Here is a 24,190-nt window from a genome sequence, read left to right on the forward strand (position 1 = left end):
AGTGAGCTCTTTGAACCCCCAAGGGCTTCACAGAAGTTTATAATGCCAGGGCATGAAAATAAAAAAATCGTATTTTTTCCACAAACATGATCAATTAGTCCCCAATTTTTATTTTCCCAAGGGTAACAGGAGAAATTGAACCCCAAAAGTTGTTGTCCAATTTGTCCTGAGTACGCTGACACCACATATGTGGGATAAAACTACTGTATGGACACACGTCAGGGCTCGGAAGGGAAGTAGTGACGTTTTGGAATGCAGACTTTGATGGAATGGTCTGCGGGTGTCATGTTGCCTTTGGAGAGCTCCTAATGTACCTAAACAGTGGAAACCCCCACAAGTGACCCCATTTTGGAAACGAGACCCCCTAAGGAAGTTATCTAGATGTGTGGTGAGCGCTTTGAACCCCCAAGGGCTTCACAGAAGTTTATAATGCCCGGGCATGAAAATAAAAAAATCGTATTTTTTTCCACAAACATGATCAATTAGTCCCCAATTTTTTCATTTTCCCAAGGGTAACAGGAGAAATTAGACCCCCAAAAGTTGTTGTCCAATTTGTCCTGAGTACGCTGACACCCCATATGTGGGAGAAAACTACTGTATGGACACACGTCGGGGCTCGGAAGGGAAGCAGTGACGTTTTGGAATGCAGACTTTGATGGAATGGTCTGCGGGTGTCATGTGCGTTTGGAGAGCCCCTGATGTACCTAAACTATTGAAACTCCCCACAAGTGACCCCATTTTGGACACTAGACCCCCCACGGAACTTATCTAGATGTGTGGTGAGCACTTTGAACCCCCAAGTGCTTCACAGAAGTTTATAACACTCGGACGTGAAAATAAAAAAATCATTTTTTTCCACAAAAATGATATTTTTGCCCCCAATTTTTTATTTTCCTAAGGGTAACAGGAGAAATTGGACCCCAAAAATTGTTTTGCAATTTGTCCTGAGTAGGCTAATACCCTACATGTGGGGGTAAAACACTGTTTGGGCGCATAGCAGAGCTTGGAAGGGAAGGAGCACCATTTGACTTTTTCAACTCAGAATTGGCTGGAATTGAGATCAGACGCCATGTTGCATTTGGAGAGCCCCTGATGTGCCCAAACAGTGGAAACCCCCAATTCTAACTCCAACCCGAACCCCAACACGCCCCTAACCCTAACCCTAGCCCTAACCCTAGCCCTAACCCTAGCCCTAACCCTAGCCCTAGCCCTAACCCTAACCCTACCCTAACCCTAACCCCCTAACCCTAGCCCTAACCCTAGCCCAACACACCCCTAGCCCTAGCCCTAACCCTAACCCTAACCCTAATGGAAAAAAATACATTTTTTTTATTTTATTATTTTTCCCTAACTAAGGGGGTGATAACGGGGGGTTTGATTTACTAGTTATGGCGGTTTTTATGTTTGGCAGCTGTCGCACGCTAAAAGACGCTTTTTATTGTAAAAATAGTTTTTGCATCACCACCTATTGAGAGCTATAATTTTTCCGTATTTTGACCCACCGAGTCATGTGAGGTCTTATTTTTTGCGGGACGAGTTGACGTTTTTATTGGTACCATTTTCGGGCACGTGGAATTTTTTGATCGCTTTTTATTCCGATTTTTGGGACGCAGAATGAACAAAAACCAGCGTTTCATGAATTTCTTTTGGGGGGGTGCGTTTACACCGTTCCGCGTGCGGTAAAATTGATAAAGAGGTTTTATTCTTCACGTCAGTACGGTTACAGCGATACCTCATTTAGGTCTTTTTTTATGTTTTTGTCGGTTTTATGCAATGAAAACTATTTTATATAAAAAATAATTATTGTTGCATCGCTTTATTCAGCGAGCTATAACTTTTTTATTTTTTCGCTGATGATGCTGTGTGGCGGCTCGTTTTTTGCGGGACAAGATGACTTTTTTTTAAGCGGTACCATGGATATTTATATGCGTCTTTTTGATCGCGCGTTATTACACTTTTTGTTTGGCGGTATGATAATAAATCATTATTTTTTGCTTCGTTTTTTATTTTTATTTTTTAAGGGGTTGGCTAAAGGGGTTAACTAATGGGACAGTTTTATAGGGCGGGTCGTTACGGACGCGGCGATACCTAATATGTGTACTTTTATTGTTTTTTTTTTTATTATTTCCAAAAAATGCATTTATTGGGGGAATATTTTTTTTTTTTTCTAATATATTTGGCGATTTTTTTAAAATTATTTTTACACTTTTTTTTTTTTTTTTTTTTTTTTTACTTTATTAAATAGTCCAAGGTGGGACATCACTGTCCTGTGACAGATCGCTGATCTGTCACATCACAGATCACTGTGACAGATCAGCGATCTGACACAGGCACTGCAGAAGGCTTCCTCATGCCTGCGCTTTGCAGGCACTGAGGAAGCCAGCTTCCTCAGGCCCCCGAAGGCCCCCGTCGCCATCTTGGATTCGGGGGCCTGGAGGAAAGGAGCCCCCCGCAGCAGCGCTGCACATTGCGCTGCCGTGGGGGGCTCAGGGAAGCACGGAGGGAGCACCCTCCCTGCCGATGCTTCCCTTTAACCCCCGGTACACCGCGATCGTGTTTGATCGCGGTGTGCAAGGGGTTAACGTGTCGGGGGCGGTCCGTGACCGCCCCTGACACATTGTGCCGGGTGTCAGCTGTGATAATCAGCTGACACCCGGCCGCGATCAGCGGCGCTCACCACGTGGGCGCCGCTGATCGTGGTAGACGTACTATCCCGTCCACGGTCATACGGGCCCGGGTACCGTGGACGGGATAGTACGTCGGATGTCAGGAAGGGGTTAAACTAAACTTCCCAATTTGGGAGGCACTGATTCTTGAACGTTACAAAACAATTTAACAGACTAACTATACTTAATATTTTACCTAATTTAAAGTTATATTATCTAATTTAAAGTGCTATGGAAGTAAACTCACTACCAGTTCAAGTATTATCATCTACACATTTACCTTCTTTTTGTCTTTCACATTTTCACTGTCTCTGCTAGACCATGGGTGACAACCGCTGATGCCTGGTTCGTCACCTGATTCAAACCTTTATTCAAATTTTACACATCTTTATTAAAGTTCTAAATTCTGCAAAATATTAATTCCTAATCAAATACCTAGCTACTACTGTCAGGTAAACTCTCTATAAAATCTGTTCTATTATTATCAACATTTTTATAAGGCACATTATACAATACTTCTTATTAAGACGTCAATAATTCTTGCAAGTGCTGGACACCGCTCCCCGTCGGGATTTCTTGCAGTGTCCTTGGGTTGGAGCAATGCTCCATGATGAGGTAGTTCTTATTTATAGAAGACCTATGTAAAACCAAGAGAGGGCACCTCAAGAGGGGCAACTATTTACAAACACAGTTTGTGGATCACTCATTGTCCATGATCTCTGCAGTTCAGTAAAAATGCTGCCAACGCAACTAGGCAAAAACTTGAATCAAAGAAACATAATAAACAATGGGGCACAACGGTGCCAATACCCTCCTGGGTAACAGTTTAGTTAGGTTTGAGAAATGTTCTTTATTGTTGGTCTCCTCCTGGGTTGGTGGAAGCTGATTTCTTTAGCTGCTTCCAGGGGAGAACTTCAGATTTTCCTCCTTCTGTGGGTTGTTGCACATAGAATGAGGTGGTAGCTGGTGGAACTGCTGCCTGAGGTACAGCAGGGGTGGTGACACGTACCAATGGATGTTGTTCCTCAGCTTCAGGAGGTATCTCTGCTGCCTTAGCTTTTGGTCGGACCGCAGGTGGAACTTTTGCCTGTGGCCGCTTGTAGGGTGAAACGGGGGGATCATGAATCTCTGGAAGGGGGAACCCATGATGCATAGTGTCATGATTTGTAGTTTTGCCCTGTCCTGTATTTTGTATAATATGTCATTTAACTTTACTCTGGTTCATTTGCTGTAAATTAACCATGTCTCCTTCCCCCAATACTTTGCAATGTCTTGTGATGTACCTGGACCATAATCTAATTTAGGCTTGTGTCAACAGCTAGTGGAACTTTGGCTATTGTTTCCTAAGCAGAAGATAACCTACAATACACACCCTGTAGACTCAGTGGAGCCCTTACATTTCTAGAATCTTCTGATGGACCAAACCATTGAATAGTAGGTGTGACCCCTACCCCCCTTCAGATGGGCTGATCCCAGGAGCCCTGACAATACATTCTTGTTTTAAGATCAGATGTGAGTTGGATGCTAAAAGAGAAGAGAAGGACGAGGCTGTCTGAGGAAGCTTCGGCCTCTGTGTGATCGTGGTGGATTTCTGGGACTCTTAAAGGACTATGGTTTTGTGATCTGGCACAAGGATTGTCAGGAGGTGCCCCCGAATCAGTTTCCTGTGGACTTATTTTGGGACTCTGCAAATTACCTTCATGTTGTTCCTGTTTTCTGGTCAATAAATCTGTTGGATCGTTCCCAGGCCTGTTGTCCCTCCTTGCTCTGGAGAATACTCCCGTCACAAACTGGTTGGCAGCGGTGGGATCGGAGCAGAAGGAATGGAGGAGAACGGCCCATCAACATCAGGAACCAGCACCGCAGAGTACAAGAACTGGACTGCGGTGAACCTACAAACAAAGGCCCGTGAAATGGGAGTCAGCTACAAGGGACTTTCCAAGGAGCAGCTGATTGAGACTTTGGAAGCAGTTCGCCTGCAAGATGATGCTGAGGAAGGATCCTCACAGCAAAGAGAGGAAAGACGGCAGCCGGAGGTAAATACCCAAAAAAGTCAGTGGGTTGTGTGGTACGAGGAGGAGATGGCCTTGCTGGGAGAAGAGGTCTCCATAGAATATAAGATGGAGGTCATGCGCAGAGCCGAGGAGAGGCAGCGCAGGATGGAGGAGAGGGCATTGCTGGAGGGGCAGAGGGCAATGCTGCAGAGGGAGATCGCTTTGGAGGCAGCGAGAAGCTCCAGACAGACTGTACCCACAGCATCCCCTATGAGGGAACTCCCCAGAGTGTCCCGCAAAGACTTCAAGCCGTTTAATGAGGCTTCCGGTGACATTGAGGGCTTCTTCCAGGACTTTGAGCATCAGTGTCAATTAATGGAAGTCCCGGAAAGGGAGCGCGTCCGACATCTTGTGGGGCTCTTAGAGGGTGGAGCTGCCGCAGCCTATAGAGCTATGGACCCTCGGTTGAACTGTGAGTATGCGGAGATTAAACAGACTATTCTAGAACATTATGCTGTGACCCCAGACACTTACAGGACTCAGTTCCGTACTTTAGCCTGTGATGAGGAAGTGTCCTTCAAGATGTATGCTCACAAACTCAAACATATATGTCATCGCTGGCTGGAGGCAGAGGAGGCCATAACCTGGGAAACGTTCCTGCAGGTCATCCTAAAAGAGCAGTTTTATTTTAAGTGCCCCGCTGAGATACGGGAATGGGTGCGTGAAAGGAGACCAGCAACAGTGGAGGAAGCTGCAGCTCTAGCTGATGAGGCTCTCACCATCAAGCCTAAGTGGAAAAAATTACTACTCAGGGAGAAAAACACTACCAGCCCCCCAACGCTGGCGGCCCCTGGTCCTTCTGCCTCCAATATTCACCATCCCACTAGACCATCAACTCATGGTGACCTTCGTGTGACTGTGCCTCGCATTACTCCTGCTCCACCTTTGGGACTACGACGTGGAGGAAGAATCCCAGAGCGCAGATGCTATGGATGTGGGCAGCCCGGGCATATGCTATTCCAATGTCCAGGTGTACGGAGGCAGAACACCTACAGACCGCCTTTGCCTGTTCATTATCTACAGACCCCCTCACCTGGAGAAGAGATGGATTCAGTGCCTGATGACTTGCCAAGTGACTCTGATATCCTGGCTTCCCTACTAGGAGTCTATGGGGTGCGAGCCCCAGCCACCTGTTCTTCTGATCTTCAGCACAAAAATCTACAGTAGGTCGTGCTGGATGGTCAAAAAGTTGTTGGCTTCCGTGACACTGGGGCTTTTCTCACCATAGCCGATCCCCGAGTAATTCAACCAGAAGCAATTCAAAAGGGACCAGGAATTGCCATTGAATTGGCTGGAGGTACCCAGAGATATATTCCAAGAGCGAGTGTGACCCTGGATTATGGCTTTGGGGCCAAACAATGCATGGTCGGTGTGATGAGCGGCCTCCCTGCAGACGTTCTTCTAGGAAATGATGTGGGGAATCTTCATTGCCACTTTGTCGGTGCGGTAACCCGAAGTCAAGCCAAGAGAGCAGCAAATGTGGACGTGTACAATGGAAATGAGGCCACTAGAACCGCCGTCACAGCCGGTGAGTGATTCTTCTTGTGGGGATAATATGAATGTTACCTGGGATAAAGTTCAGTTTAGACAAGAAGTGGAGACTGACCCCACCCTAGCTAGTTTTAGAGCTCGAGCTGAAATAGGGCAGCTAGGGGAGAATGGAGAAAGAATTATCAGAAAAAATGGACTTCTGTATCGGGTTACCAATGCCGACTCCCTAGATAAGCCCTGGACTTATAGCAAACAGCTGATTGTTCCTCAGAAATAAAGAATTCCCCTATTACACCTTGCTCATGATATTCCTACTGCTGGCCATCAAGGCAAAACCCGCACCGAGAGGCGACTGACTCAATCTTTCTATTGGCCTGGGATTTCCCAAGCAGTGGCGCATTTCTGCCGAACTTGCGACATATGTCAGCGTAGAGGGCGACCCGGAGATCACCCAAAGGCACCCCTGCAACCGCTCCCTATAATAGAAGAACCCTTTCAAAGAGTAGCTGTTGATATCATTGGACCTCTGGCTAAACCAAGTAAATCTGGAAAGCAGTACATTCTCACTGTTGTGGACTATGCCACCCGATATCCATAAGCGGTGGCCTTGTCAAGTATTTCTGCAGCCAAGGTGGCCGAGGCCCTGGTTACCATTTTCACCAGAGTAGGATTTCCCAGTGAGATCTTGTCGGACCAAGGCTCCCAGTTCATGTCAGAGCTGGTCCAGTGTCTATGGCGCACCTGTGGAGTACGAGCGATCCGCACGACCCCGTATCATCCCCAAACAAATGGACTTTGTGAACGATTCAATGGCACTCTGAAGAATATGCTGAGGGCCTTCACTGACAGAGATTCAAACTGGGAGAAGTACCTACCCCATCTCTTGTTTGCCTATCGGGAAGTTCCCCAGGAGTCCACTGGGTTCTCCTCCTTTGAACTACTCTATGGAAGAAAGGTCCGAGGACCCTTAACCCTGCTCAAGGAATACTGGGAGGGGCAAGTTGAAGATACAGGGGCCCCTGTTGTCCCTTATGTCCTAAAGCTGCGAGAAACCCTGGCCCAACTTGCTAGTTTTGCCCAGAGTCATGTGCGGATGGCTCAAACCAGACAGAAGACATGGTATGACCGTAAAGCACGCTACCGGGCGTTTGTAGAAGGACAACAGGTCTTAATGATTGTTCCCCATCGGCAGAATAAACTGCAGACAACATGGGAGGGTCCCTTCCGGGTTCTCAGAAAACTGAATGACACCAATTACCTTCTTGCTTTAGATGATCAGGGGCTAAGACAAAAGACTGTCCATGTGAATATGATTAAGGAGTACCATGACCGGACCCTTCCAATGATAGCAAGCTGTCGGCTAGCTTCAGAGGACGGTCAAGAGGATGAGGACTCCCTACCTGATCTCGTGGAAGCAGCGAGAGCCCCATCCACTGTGGAAAAGGTTCCTCTGGGAGATCACCTGGATTCCTTACAGAAAAACCAGATGATGGGAGTGCTTCAACAGAGACGTGCTGCTTTCTCATCCCAACCAGGTCGAACCACTGTCACCCAACATCATGTGGACACTCAGGGCATCCGTCCCATACAACAGGCTCCTTACCGGGTACCTGAATCAGTTCGAAACACCATGCAGCACGAACTGGAGGAGATGTTACAGCTTGGGGTAATCCAGGCCTCCCATAGCCCTTGGGCCTCTCCTGTGGTGTTAGTACCCAAGAAGGATGGGAGTACTCGATTTTGTGTGGACTATCGACGACTAAACGACCATACTGTCAGTGATCCTTACCCAATGCCTCGTATTGACGAACTTCTAGACCGACTGGCTGGATCCCGATATGTCACTATCTTTGATCTCAGTAAGGGATACTGGCAAATCCCTCTGACGGAGGAGGGGAGAGAACGGTCCGCTTTTATAACCCCCTTTGGTCTGTATGAATTCCTAAATATGCCCTTTGGAATGAAGAATGCCCCGGCCACCTTCCAGAGAATGGTGGACCAGATCCTCCGGGGATGTGGTGACTTTGCTTGTGCCTACTTGGATGATATCGCCATCTTCAGCCAGACGTGGGAGGAACATCTGAACCAAGTAGCCATTATTCTTGACCTGCTTCTTGCCGCAGGCCTAACCATTCGACCAGATAAATGCCAATTGGGGATGGGTGAAGTCCAGTACCTAGGGCATAGAGTAGGAGGAGGGAAGCTCCGTTCCGAACCTGCCAAAATCCAGGCTATTAGAGACTGGCCTGTACCCCAAACTAAGAAACAAGTTATGGCTTTTTTGGGCACTGCCAGTTATTACCGAAAATGTGTTTCTCATTTCAGCACTGTGGCCAAGCCTCTTACCGACCTGACCAAGAAAGCAATGCCCCGGCTGGTGATCTGGACTCCAGCCTGTGATGAGGCTTTTAACCAGCTGAAGGACGCTCTGGTCTGTGACCCTGTTCTGGCTGCTCCAGACTACAAGAGGAGATTCATTGTGCAGACGGACGCCTCTGCTTATGGACTGGGAGCTGTACTCAGCCAGGTGAATGCAGCTGGGGACGAGCACCCCATTGCCTACCTCAGCCGGAAACTGCTGGACCGAGAAGTGGCCTATGCAACTGTTGAAAAAGAATGTCTGGCTGTAGTGTGGGCCCTTAGGAAACTAAGGCCGTATCTGTATGGACGAGAATTCACTGTGGTTACTGATCACAATCCCCTCACCTGGCTGAACAGAGTCTCTGGGGACAATGGACGCTTACTACGATGGAGCCTGGCACTGCAGGCCTATAACTTTACCATACAGTATAGAAGAGGCAGCCAACACCAAAATGCAGATGGACTGTCCAGGCAAGAGGAGCCCTGAGTCCTGTCAGCCATGCCTGTGTGTACTTAACAAGCGACCTGTAGAGGTCCCTAGTACGTACACAAATTGGGAGGGGAAGGGATTGTCATGATTTGTAGTTTTACCCTGTCCTGTATTTTGTATAATATGTCATTTAACTTTTCTCTGGTTCATTTGCTGTAAATTAACCATGTCTCCTTCCCCCAATACTTTGCAATGTCTTGTGATGTACCTGGACCATAATCTAATTTAGGCTTGTGTCAACAGCTAGTGGAACTTTGGCTATTGTTTCCTAAGCAGAAGATAACCTACAATACACACCCTGTAGACTCAGTGGAGCCTTTACATTTCTAGAATCTTCTGATGGACCAAACCATTGAATAGTAGGTGTGACCCCTTCCCCCCTTCAGATGGGCTGATCCCAGGAGCCCTGACAATACATTCTTGTTTTAAGATCAGATGTGAGTTAGATGCTAAAAGAGAAGGACGAGGCTGTCTGAGGAAGCTTCGGCCTCTGTGTGATCGTGGTGGATTTCTGGGACTCTTAAAGGACTATGGTTTTGTGATCTGGCACAAGGATTGTCAGGAGGTGCCCCCGAATCAGTTTCCTGTGGACTTATTTTGGGACTCTGCAAATTACCTTCGTGTTGTTCCTGTTTTCTGGTCAATAAATCTGTTGGATCGTTCCCAGGCCTGTTGTCCCTCCTTGCTCTGGAGAATACTCCCGTCACACATAGTAACACCCATCAGCTGCTCAGACTCCTCTGCTGAGATCAGAAGATGTCGAATGGGACGCGCCTGCTCTAGCCTTACTCTTTTTAGCAGAGACTTCTTCCACTTCCCCATCGCAGTCAGTTTAGTGCCTTAGAATTGAGAACACAGCTCTTCCATTTGTCCTATGCGGGGTGCCGGCCCATTGCACGCGGTGTATGGGAACTCAGGGGGCAACCCGGTTGCAGGGGCGGCAGTCATACCTGATGCATCCCGGTGGTGTCTTGGCTCCGGTGCCGGTACTTGAGGAAGGGCTCTGCTCTGACCCCAATCCTTAGTTCTCTTCTTCTCCTTACGTTCCGTACAAACTATCTTTCTTATGGAGAATTAGGCTTTCTTAATATCTCTTTCCTGTGCCAGCAGACCCAGGTCACTGAGGTCTGCTGCAGCACTTCCTTCAATCCATCCCACTCAGGGGATCTCCTCTCACAGACTGACCTAGTCAGACTGACCTAGTCCTAATAATCTCCCGCTCTCTTGTGCCACGAAGCTCCACCCACCTCCCAGCACTCTTCGTGGTCCAAGCAGGGAGCCACCAAAGGTGCTTTGCTACTACTACTATGTTGTGTGGGATGCAGGAGTTGGAGCGTGGTCAGGTGTCTCCACCTTACCTGAATGTGGGGTACCACACCTCAGAAGGTGCAGTACCTCTGTGGCGACTGAACCTTCAGGGGCGCCGCACTTCTTTACCTCTCTCACCAAGGCTCTTCTCCCACGATTGCTCAGTTTGGCTGGACAGCCAGGTCTAGGAAGACTTCTGGTGGTCCCAAACTTCTTCCATTTAAGGATTAAGGAGGTCACTGTGCTCTGTGCTCTTAGGAACCTTGAGTACTGCAGAAATTATTTTGTAACCTTGGCCAGATATGTGCCTTGCCACAAGTCTATCTCTGAGCTCCTTGGCCAGTTTCTTTGACCTCATGATTCTCATTTGGTCTGACATGCACTGTGAGCTGTGAGGTCTTATATAGACAGGTGTGCGCCTTTACAAATCCAGTCCTATCAGTTTAATTAAACACAGCTGGACTCCAGTGAAGGAGTTGAACCATCTCAAGGAGGATCACAAGGAAATGGACAGCATGTGACTTAAATATGAGTGTCTGAGCAATGGATCTGGATACTTATGACCATGTGATATTTCAATTTTTCTTTTTTAATAAATTTGCAAACATTTCTGGGTTTTTTTCAGTCAAGATGGGGTGCAGAGTGTACATTAATGAGAGAAAAAATGAACTTTTTTGAATTTACCAAATGGCTGCAATGAAGCAAAGAGTGGGAAATTTAAAGGGGTCTGAATACTTTCCGTACCCACTGTAATTTACTAAAATCAAGCCAAAATGGGAAAACTGAGAATATGACATGCAAAACTATGTTAGAAAGAAGCAGAACTGTTCATAACTTCATTAACCCCTTCCGGCTTGCACTATAGGTAAACGGCGTACGCACAGCGGCTAGATCTAGGTGTAGACACTTTCCCTTCATACTATAATAAATCACTGCTACAGTCTAAATGGAAAACTAGGTCACATAATAACTACATTTCAGGAGGACAGATACTTAGAGCCAATTGTGGATCTATCCACCAAATTATTCTGGTGACTCATTCCATCCTACAGGCTCGGGGGGCCACGCTGATACATTTTGTATTGTGATCAAGCACAAAGACCTGAACAGCCCCTCCAACTACCGAGCCGACGCTGCAGTGCCGCAATGCACACACAATGTGAGCAGAAAAGTTCTCCAGCTCTTCCCGCAAAGCCGCAGCCATAATCCAGCACCTTGTCCATGTGTAAAACACCTGCAGGCCGGGATATTAATGAGTGCAATAATTAACAGCTTAATTTATTGCTACCAACATGCTCCTGTCTGGGGACTCCGCAAGCTGTTAGCACGAACGCAGCGTCAGACGGACACTAATGGCTACTGCGCTTCCCAGGAAACACTGTCCATTATATGACTTACCACCATATCCCCATCCACCCTGCAGCCCCTCAAGGTGAACCAGCGAGGACGGGGGACACTGTGCAGAGGTGGGAAAAAGTAAAGGCCTCTTTCTATATAACAGATGATCTTATTGAAACGGTGATTCTCAAGGTGAGCGATAACGATCTTATAAACTGGATTTTAATGCTGTTCCTGCACTTAGAGCAGTCAATAAATCCTAAAATGACTCCGTATCCGGGCCGGGTGCTACCTGTCATATGTGAGGAATGTGGGGACTCGGAGGCATAACAGCACGGAGTGAGCCAAGAGAGGAATAGCGGCTACAGCTGTCTGCCATACGAGGAGTGCTAGTAGAAGAGAATTAGGAGGAACTTCAGTGTAACTCAGTACTGGGGTGCTTCACACCATAAGGCGCTAGGAAGGAGACTGCACAGCCCATCTGCTGAGAGAGAATCCTGAGCTGCTCCCAGGCTAGCCTGCTCCGGGACCATCTGTAATCAGGACCCTGGACTGCAGTTATCAAGTAAAGGTACAGAAACTGCACCCCGCTGTGTCTTGTCTGCTTCCTACCTTTCCAGCACTGCTAAATCCCCGTGCCAACCACATCTACACCTGGGACCACAGCTTCACCTGTGGGGAGCTTTTACATCTTTGCTGCACCATACCATCAGTCCCAGCGGATCTGCATGCAGCGTCGGCTTAACATCTCCCATGCCGAACACCACAGGTGGGGTCACGAACTATTCATTTAATCCACTACATTCCACCAACTCCATTCCCCCATTACTTGGGCGCCCAGGGCCACGGACCGGGTCACCACTGCTGTGACATATCCCGCTGACACCGGCCCGGTACCGAGAACCCCACAGCCCTGGGAGGGCGACCCAAATACATAGGTATGGGATAGATAGATCGATATGAGATAGATAGCTAGATAGAAAGATAGATAGATAGATAGATAGATAGATAGATGATAGATGGAAAGATAATAGATAGCTAGATAGATAATGAATAGATAATAGATAGATAAATAATATTGATAGATAACAAACATAGATAGATATTAGATAGATAGATAGATAGATAGATGATAGATAGATAGATGAAAGATAGATAGATAATAGATAAATAATATTGAGAGATAACAAACATAGATAGGTAATAGATAGATGATTGATAGATAGATAATAGATAGTTGATAGATAGATAGATAGATAGATAGATAATAGATTGATAGAGAGATAGAACAGACATTGCCATTTACCTGTTGCCTTCTCCACTTGCTGCCCTCCTCCCTCGCCTCTATGTGACACACTTACCTCTGCTACATCAGCGAGTCAAACATTTTTAATGTTCAAGCAAAATATGTGCAGAAAAACAAAATACAAACAGCCATGTAGAATATAGTAAGTAGAATGGAGTATATGGAGTACAGACACAGCCCACCCCGCAGCTGTGAGGTTGTATATACGGCGGGTTTAGAACCACTATGAGGACGCTCCACATTTACAGCGAATAATGGTCATTTATGGCCTCTACGGTGAACACTGACACCTGATATAAATGTCCGCTGCCTCGGATCAGGAAATGTCTCTTGCATTATTACAGTAGCTGAACATTTCTAAGCTGTGTACACAACATATCTATTGCAGATAAGCCGGCAGTAACCCTGGCTGTGCTGCCTGTGTCTGCAGGTGCAGCGCCACATCCACCTCCCTCCACAGCGGAGCACAGTGTGGCCGTATGGCCGTGTCCTGGGGGATACAGAAGAGACGTCTGCAGGTGTCCTGGTCCAGGAGCTTTATTGGTAATGTTAAATATGGAATAGTCAGTCTCACAGGATAAAAGGAGTATTCCCATCATGTGATGGTTCGGTGTATGCCAGGATAGGGTGGGATCTGGCCCCCCAAGCATGAGAACAAAGGTACAGAAGTGGTGAGGATGGGGAGCAAGTGAAGATGGCCGTCCTGTGTTCTCTGCACAAATGAGCTGCAACGCTTAACTAATTTACCTAGGACTGCAGCCCCTTTACGCTGAGGATCTGTGGTGGTCCCAGCCACGGGACCCTGACCAACCAACAAGCGATGGCCATATGCCATTATTTATAATAGTGGGAAAACCTCTTTAAGGTCTCGTACAGACATATGTTTCTTACATTTTTGTTCTATACATATTTTTCAAAGAAAGAACACATATTATACAAACAGCAAACTGGCTCAGTGGTTAGCACTGTACGGTGGCTCAATGGTTAGTACTGTTACATTGCAGCGCTGGGGTCCTGGGTTCAAATCCCACCAAGGACAACATCTGCAAGGAGTTTGAATGTTCTGCGTGGGTTTCCTCCCAAAGTCATACTGATAGGGAATGTAGATTGTGAGCCCCAATGGAGACAGTGATGATAATGTGTGTAAAATGCCACGGAATATGATGGAGCTGTATAAATAGTGCAGTTTCTGATGCTAGTCATGGATCAAAATCAGCCATAAAAGTGTATAAGCGTGGGAAAACCAAGGATGGCATCAGTGGGTGGGAAAAGCTTTGCAACTGTTTTATTTTTGCCATATGGCCAGACCACGGATACGGGCGCAGACACACAGTAGAGGCCCCTGTGCAAGAACAATATATGGGCCCTCTACAGTCCAATAGCTCATCATAATGCACAATTCCACCTGCTTTGGAGGTAGAAGCAGCTCCCTTACATCTTGGCCCCCTGTACGGCTGCACAGGGGGAACCATTGGTATATCCGTCCCTGCATAAAGCCTGACATACTGACCAAACTCAGATTCGGCATACTGATGGAAATCCTGCCTTTTTTGTTCATGTACATAAAAAAAATGGATGTATGTGAGAGGCATGAAGGCTTCGTATGTATCAAATAAGTGGCTGATGTCACAGAAATATCACAAGTATGAAGGAATGAATGAATGGATGGATGGGTGGATGGATGGATGGGTGGATGGATGATAATAGTTCGGATGGTGGACTAAGGAGCTGGGTTACATTATCCTATATTATATGAACTCCCCAAGAATTTCCATTGACAGCATAACCTTTACAATACAATATTTTCTGCCGATCTCAGCATCAATGTTTGTAAATGATAAAGAGAAATCAATATCCGGAAAACCAAACACAACTGACCTGATTTGTCCTGTGAATCGTCAAACTCAACATTGAAGGAATGGCCGTTATTTAGGATGACTTTTGCCGTGGAGGGGTCATAGCTAATACTCAATGGTTTAAGTGCCGAGTCGTATTCGGCGTCACTCGTTTTGATATCTATAGGAGACTGATGATCATCCAGAGCAATCGGAAAGGACTGGTGCCAGGTGTCGGGTCCTATTAGAAAAAAAAAAGCCATTACTGTAACTGTCCAACAAGATCCATTGTAGCATATGGTGAGAATGACGGCCCCATCCGTAGGGGACACAGGCAGGGACGGACAAAACGCGAGTCCTAGCAAGGTGTTTCAAGGTCACAAATCAACAAATCTTGCAAAATCTTTCGAAGTCTAATCAGTAGCTTTTAAAAAGTTAATATTGAATTTGCCGGAGTAATCCTTAACGCGACATTAACCCATTCAGGAGATTTCCACGTTGTGACTTTGCTCAGGAAACCCTACACGGGGATGTACGGCATCGCAAAACCAATAATTAGCCCGGAATAGGTTACCATGAAGAGGCAGCTTGAGGAAATGCTAAGAATATTGCAGATTATCTTAACTCTAGCAATCTCCTCGTTTCAAGGTCGCCCTAGAATAAAGACGGAGAGCTGGAAAATCTTAGCAGTGAAGGAGATGACTCAAGGTAACACAACAGAAAATTCCTAAACCCCTAGGAAATGAATACTGGTCCGTGAGTTCTCTTAAAGGGACCCGTGATGATATTTTACTTCCCTTTTACTATTGAGTGTCGGGTGAACGCGTACAGTCAGATGAATGATTAGGAGATTGAAACACGTCCAAATGCAATTAGTTGGATGTGTCTCCCCAGCGCTGCTGCCCGAGGGAAACTCTCCATGATAATGAAAAGGCAATCTACTGCAATGAAAAAAACAATCAGACCCCTCTATTTATGGCGAGAGGACAGCCATGAAAACCGATACTGACTGACTAGATATAGAAGATGGAGAAATCAAAAATAGAAGATGTCCTCCTCATTATCCCCCCAACATGGCCAACAACCTGTCAACCCAAATATTACACAGGGAAGACTTAGTTAATGGTTTCAGAAATAAACCTTATTAGTTCTCAGGCCACAACTTCTTCTTCTTACATAGGTGTCAAGAAGAAGGACACATGTTCCATCACTCACCATTGCCAGGACCATATCCCCATGTATGCGACATTATCTTCTGATCTTAGCTCCTCCTGATGGACAGGTTCTTCTGCTGGCTGCCGGTGAGTGAGTGTCAGCCACCAGGCTTTTTTTCGTGGGGCTTTATAGGGTCCCACCACCTCCATCGCCCTCAGACTTCAGCAGGTGGGCTTGGCTCTCAGAGATCAGCCTGTTTCGGGGCGGAGAGTAGAAATGAACCCGTCCTTTTTTAAAGTACCAGCCTGATGATTACACTCCAGTGACTATCCTCCGTACTCCTCCCATTCACGGTCTGTGAGTTCCTCTGTATACAGATGATACACATAATAAATACACCCTGAGCTCTGCAGACCCACAACAAGTCATTGCAAGAACTAACTGGTGTCTTACAGGTCGTACAAAGACATACAAAACTACACGACACCCAGAATACAGAACACGCTTATTTGAGCAACCGCGCTCGACGTGGGGCATGATAGGCACCATCAAAGGAACTGCAAGGGTGCAATGCTACATAAAATCCAGAAGTCATACGGTCCACCATACTACAGTACACAGTAGCATGTACACACTATACAGGACAAGGCAGCATGTACACACTATACAGTACACAGCAGCATGTACACACTATACAGTACACAGCAGCATATACACACTATACAGTACACAGCAGCATGTACACACTATATAGGATACAGCAGCATATACACACTATACAGTACACAGCAGCATATACACACTATACAGGACACAGCAGCATGTACACACTATACAGTACACAGCAGCATGTACACACTATACAGTACACAGCAGCATGTACACACTATACAGTACACAGCAGCATATACACACTATAAAGTACACAGCAGCATGTACACACTATACAGGACACAGCAGCATGTACACACTATACAGGACACAGCAGCATATACACACTATACAGTACACAGCAGCATGTACACACTATACAGGACACAGCAGCATGTACACAATATACAGTACACAGCAGCATGCACACACTATACAGTACACAGCAGCATGTACACACTATACAGGACACAGCAGCATATACACACTATACAGTACACAGCAGCATGTACACACTATATAGGATACAGCAGCATATACACACTATACAGTACACAGCAGCATATACACACTATACAGTACACAGCAGCATGTACACACTATACAGGACACAGCAGCATGTACACACTATATAGGACACAGCAGCATGCACACACTATATAGAACACAACAGCATGTACTCACTATGCTACATAAAATCCAGAAGTCATATGGTCCACCATACTACAGTACACAGCAGCATTTACACACTATACAGTACACAGCAGCATATACACACTATACAGGACACAGCAGCATGTACACACTATATAGGACACAGCAGCATGCACACACTATATAGAACACAACAGCATGTACTCACTATGCTACATAAAATCCAGAAGTCAAATGGTCCACCATACTACAGTACACAGCAGCATTTACACACTATACAGTACACAGCAGCATATACACACTATACAGTACACAGCAGCATGTACACACTATACAGGACACAGCAGCATATACACACTATACAGGACACAGCAGCACGTACACACTATACAGGACACAGCAGCACATACACTATACAGTACACAGCAGCACGTACACACTATACAGGACACAGCAGCATGTACACACTATACAGGACACAGCAGCATGTACACACTATACAGGACACAGCAGCATGTACACACTATACAGGACACAACAGCATGTACACACTATACAGGACACAGCAGCATGTACACACTATACAGGACACAGCAGCATATACACACTATACAGGACACAGCAGCATGTACACACTATACAGTACACAGCAGCATGTACACACTATACAGGACACAGCAGCATGTACACACTATACAGGACACAGCAGCATATACACACTATACAGGACACAGCAGCACGTACACACTATACAGTACACAGCAGCATGCACACACTATACAGGACACAGCAGCATATACACACTATACAGGACACATCAGCATGTACACACTATACAGTACACAGCAGCATGTACACACTATACAGGACACAGCAGCATGTACACACTATACAGTACACAGCAGCATGCACACACTATACAGGACACAGCAGCATGTACACTCTATACAGGACACAGCAGCATGTACACACTATACAGGACACATCAGCATGTACACACTATACAGTACACAGCAGCATGTACACACTATACAGGACACAGCAGCATGTACACACTATACAGTACACAGCAGCATGCACACACTATACAGGACACAGCAGCATATACACACTATACAGGACACAGCAGCATGTACACACTATACAGTACACAGCAGCACGTACACACTATACAGTACACAGCAGCAAGCACACACTATACAGGACACAGCAGCATGTACACACTATACAGTACACAGCAGCATATACACACTATACAGTACACAGCAGCATGTACACACTATACAGTACACAGCAGCATATACACACTATACAGTACACAGCAGCATGTACACACTATACAGGACACAGAGGCATATACACACTATACAGTACACAGCAGCATGTACACACTATACAGTACACAGCAGCATGTACACACTATACAGGACACAGCGGCATATACACACTATACAGTACACAGCAGCATGTACACACTATACAGGACACAGCAGCATATACACACTATACAGGACACAGCAGCAGGTACACACTATACAGTACACAGCAGCGTATACACACTATACAGGACACAGCAGCAGGTACACACTATACAGGACACAGCAGCAGGTACACACTATACAGGACACAGCAGCACGTACACACTATACAGGACACAGCAGCATGTACACACTATACAGTACACAGCAGCATGTACACACTATACAGGACACAGCAGCAGGTACACACTATACAGGACACAGCAGCATGTACACACTATACAGGACACAGCAGCATGTACACACTATACAGTACACAGCAGCATGTACACACTATACAGGACACAACAGCATGTACTCACTATACACTACACAGCATCATGTACACACTATACAGGACACAGCAGCATGTACACACTATACAGTACACAGCAGCTTATGCACACTATACAGGACACAACACCATGTACACACTATACAGTACACAGCAGTATATACACACTATACAATACTCAGCAGCATGTACACACTATACAGGACACAGCAGCATGTACACACTATACAGTACACAGCAACATATACACACTATACAATACACAGCAGCATAAACACACTATACAGTACACAGCAGCATGTACACACTATACAGGACACAGCAGCATGTACACACTATACAGGACACAGCAGCATGTACACACTATACAGGACACAGCAGCATGTACACACTATACAGGACACAGCAGCATGTACACACTATACAGGACACAGCAGCATGTACACATTATACAGGACACAGCAGCATGTACACACTATATAGGACACAGCAGCATGTACACACTATATAGAACACAACAGCATGTACTCACTATGCTACATAAAATCCAGAAGTCAAATGGTCCACCATACTACAGTACACAGCAGCATTTACACACTATACAGTACACAGCAGCATATACACACTATACAGTACACAGCAGCATGTACACACTATACAGGACACAGCAGCACGTACACACTATACAGGACACAGCAGCACATACACTATACAGTACACAGCAGCACGTACACACTATACAGGACACAGCAGCATGTACACACTATACAGGACACAGCAGCACGTACACACTATACAGGACACAGCAGCATGTACACTCTATACAGGACACAGCAGCATGTACACACTATACAGGACACAGCGGCATATACACACTATACAGGACACAGCAGCATATACACACTATACAGGACACAGCAGCAGGTACACACTATACAGTACACAGCAGCATGTACACACTATACAGTACACAGCAGCATGTACACACTATACAGGACACAGCAGCACGTACACACTATACAGGACACAGCAGCATGTACACTCTATCCAGGACACAGCAGCATGTACACACTATACAGGACACAGCGGCATATACACACTATACAGTACACAGCGGCATGTACACACTATACAGGACACAGCAGCAGGTACACACTATACAGTACACAGCAGCATGTACACACTATACAGGACACAGCAGCATGTACACACTATACAGGACACAGCGGCATATACACACTATACAGTACACAGCGGCATGTACACACTATACAGGACACAGCAGCATGTACACACTATACAGTACACAGCAGCATGTACACACTATACAGGACACAGCAGCATGCACACACTATACAGTACACAGCAGCATATACACAATATACAGTACACAGCAGCATGTACACACTATACAGTACACAGCAGCATATACACACTATACAGGACACAGCAGCACGTACACACTATACAGGACACAGCAGCATGTACACACTATACAGTACACAGCAGCATGTACACACTATACAGTACACAGCAGCATGTACACACTATACAGGACACAGCAGCATGTACACACTATACAGTACACAGCAGCATGTACACACTATACAGGACACAGCAGCATGCACACACTATACAGTACACAGCAGCATATACACAATATACAGTACACAGCAGCATGCACACACTATACAGTACACAGCAGCATATACACACTATACAGGACACAGCAGCACGTACACACTATACAGGACACAGCAGCATGTACACACTATACAGGACACAGCGGCATATACACACTATACAGGACACAGCAGCATGTACACACTATACAGTACACAGCAGCATGTACACACTATACAGGACACAGCAGCATGTACACACTATACAGTACACAGCAGCAGGTACACACTATACAGGACACAGCAGCATGTACACACTATACAGTACACAGCAGCATGTACACACTATACAGGACACAGCAGCATGTACACACTATACAGTACACAGCAGCAGGTACACACTATACAGGACACAGCAGCAGGTACACACTATACAGTACACAGCAGCATGTACACACTATACAGTACACAGCAGCATGTACACACTATACAGGACACAGCAGCATGTACACACTATACAGTACACAGCAGCAGGTACACACTATACAGGACACAGCAGCATGTACACACTATACAGTACACAGCAGCATGTACACACTATACAGGACACAGCAGCATGTACACACTATACAGTACACAGCAGCAGGTACACACTATACAGGACACAGCAGCATGTACACAATATACAGTACACAGCAGCATGTACACACTATACAGGACACAGCAGCATGTACACACTATACAGGACACAGCAGCATGTACACACTATACAGGACACAGCAGCATGTACACACTATACAGTACACAGCAGCAGGTACACACTATACAGGACACAGCAGCAGGTACACACTATACAGGACACAGCAGCATGTACACAATATACAGTACACAGCAGCATGTACACACTATACAGGACACAGCAGCACGTACACACTATACAGGACACAGCAGCACGTACGCAGTTACACATATACTTAACCAGTTCACGACCTCTTATTGGCAATATCACGTTCGGCTCATCCACACTGCCCCATCACACAGACTTCCATCAGATTGTCCTGGACAAGGATTCTCCATTGCTCAGTCAGGGATGCCTTCATTCTCTGTGTCACCGCCATCCTATGACATCCATCACTGATTTCTCAGTGTCACCCTCCACTTACAGGTTTTTGCCCACATAGAAAGTAGGCGAGAAGAAGCCTGAGGACAGAGCTGCCATGCAGGTTCCCACTGAGCTGAAGTCCCTGTTCTCCTATGAGAAGCCATCACTTGTAGGAATCCAGAGCATTGCGGAGTGCCAGCTGCTGCTCCTCCTGCAATGTACCCAGCAATGGCATCTCTGGATTGTTTCTGCATCTCCTGCTCTTTCCAACCTGTGCCCCTCCTCGCAGCATCCATCACATGCCAGGCTTACGTGCACCATGGGATCATACCAGGAACGTCAAGTCTTCCAAACACTTGCTATGCATGGCATTGACACCAAAAGACAGGACCCCTTACCCCTAAATGACCCAGCTATGATCATGCACCTACCTTGCCTCCCTCCGGGCCGTAAAATCCAAAAATAACACCTAATCCCATGCATTGCAATGAAACAGACATTGACCTTGTGGTTTCCAGACTTGGAGCTGCGCTTGTGTGATCTGTTTTCTTAATTAGGATGGGATTACATTACTTAGCTGGTATTCTGCTGCCCTCTGCTGGTAGATTACTACAAATGCTACTTCACTTCTCAGCTTTAGCTGCTTTCTATCACTGGTTATTGGCTCAATGTCGACATCTGCTGGTGAACACGTAATAGTACACTTATTATTCATTTCTGTGCTTTGCTGCTTGATTGTGCGTTATTCATCCACAGTTTTACAAAATATAAATGATTTTTATGTGTTGCCAATACATTATTTTATCGTTATTTAAAATGACAGTTTTGTTTGCAAAATCTGAAAACAACAGGGAAGTGTCTGTACCTCTGTGAATCTGTTAGCAGACTATGTTCTCAGTTCTAACATCATTATAAGGCCGGAGTCACACTAGCGACAAATATGGACAAGTGCTATGTGCTCAAAAATCACACATAGCACTAGGCCCAATGTTAATCTATGGAGCAGCTCCCATCAGACGATTCTTTTCTCGGCCATTTTATACGTGTGAGCGAAATCAGCATGCTGCGATTGTCAGAGTTTCTCGGTCGAGACTCGCCAACGCAAGTCTATGGGGGTGAGAAAAAAACGGACTACACACGGACCACACGTGTGACTTGCGAGAAATACACACCGGTGTCCTTTACTAATAGCTGGCAATTCATTTTCCGATACAGTAAAATCACACTGACAGGTTTAATAAAGAAACGAAAGAATAGATCTAGACACATAGAATACATATATATATATATATATACACACACACACATGTCATTGAGACACACACATATATATATATATATATATATATATATATATACAGTAGAGACCAAAAGTTTGGACCCACCTTCTCATTCAAAGAGTTTTCTTTATTTTCATGACTATGAAAATTGTAGATTCACTCTGAAGGCATCAAAACTATGAATTATGTGGAATTATATAATTAACAAAAAAGTGTGAAACAACTGAAAATATGTCTTATTTTCTAGGTTCTTCAAAGTAGCCACCTTTTGCTTTGATTACTGCTTTGCACATTCTTGGCATTCTCTTGATGAGATTCAAGAGGTAGTCACCGGAAATGGTCTTCCAACAGTCTTGAAGGAGTTCCCAGAGATGCTTAGCACTTGTTGGCCCTTTTGCCTTCACTCTGCACACGGTGCGGATTCTTCTGCAGTTCTGCAGCAGATTTGGCCCTACAGAACTGCAGCAGAACTGCAAGTGATGTACAGTACCATTTAAGGCTATGCAAAACAAAAACCGCTGTGCACCTGCAGCATGTCACTTCTTTTGTGCAGTTCTGCTGCGGTTTTACATCTGCTCCATTATAGAAATCCGCAGGTGTAAAACTGCAGGGGAAATCCGCACAAAAAACTGCACTAAATCTGCAAGTAAAACGCAGGTCATTTTACCTGCGGATTTAGCAAAATCTGCGCAGAAAATTCCACAGCAGAATCAGCAACGTGTGCACACACCCTAACAGTTATTGTAGAGATCTGTCTGCTGCTAGAACTCTGTGTGGCACTGACCTGGTCTCTATTCTGAGCTGCTGTTAACCTGCGATTTCTGAGACTGGTGACTCGGATGAACTTATCCTCCGCAGCAGAGGTGACTCTTGGTCTTCCTTTCCTGGGGCGATCCTCATGTGAGCCAGTTTCTTTGTAGCGCTTGATGGTTTTTACCACTGCACTTGGGGACACTTTCAAAGTGTTCCCAATTTTTCGGACTGACTGACCTTCATTTTTTAAAGTAATGATGGCCACTCGCTTTTCTTTACTTAGCTGCTTTTTTCTTGCCATAATACAAATTC

At 45.7% G+C, this 24,190-nt stretch overlaps 1 protein-coding gene across 4 annotated transcripts in view; it reads right to left on the reverse strand.

Annotated features, from left to right (window-relative positions):
• LOC141053183 (carbonic anhydrase 2-like) overlaps positions 1-22,378 on the reverse strand; it is a 54,803-nt gene extending 32,425 nt beyond the window's left edge. The window contains exons 1-3 of one of the 4 annotated variants that reach the window (XM_073550552.1): positions 22,277-22,378; positions 16,065-16,257; positions 14,893-15,090 (exon numbers count right to left, since the gene is read on the reverse strand). In XM_073550552.1, the coding sequence (XP_073406653.1) occupies positions 14,893-15,090; positions 16,065-16,098 (232 nt within the window). In that variant the 5' untranslated portion in view covers positions 16,099-16,257; positions 22,277-22,378. Of the gene's footprint in view, positions 1-14,892; positions 15,091-16,064; positions 16,372-21,906; positions 22,062-22,276 lie in introns of those variants that run through there. The other 3 variants (XM_073550551.1, XM_073550550.1, XM_073550553.1) reach the window with 3 other exon arrangements.
• Positions 22,379-24,190: the final 1,812 nt, after the last annotated feature.

This window comes from Dendrobates tinctorius, unplaced genomic scaffold (genome assembly GCF_039654945.1).
Source record: "Dendrobates tinctorius isolate UK_male_01 unplaced genomic scaffold, ASM3965494v1 ptg000165l, whole genome shotgun sequence".
Lineage (NCBI taxonomy): Eukaryota > Metazoa > Chordata > Amphibia > Anura > Dendrobatidae > Dendrobates > Dendrobates tinctorius.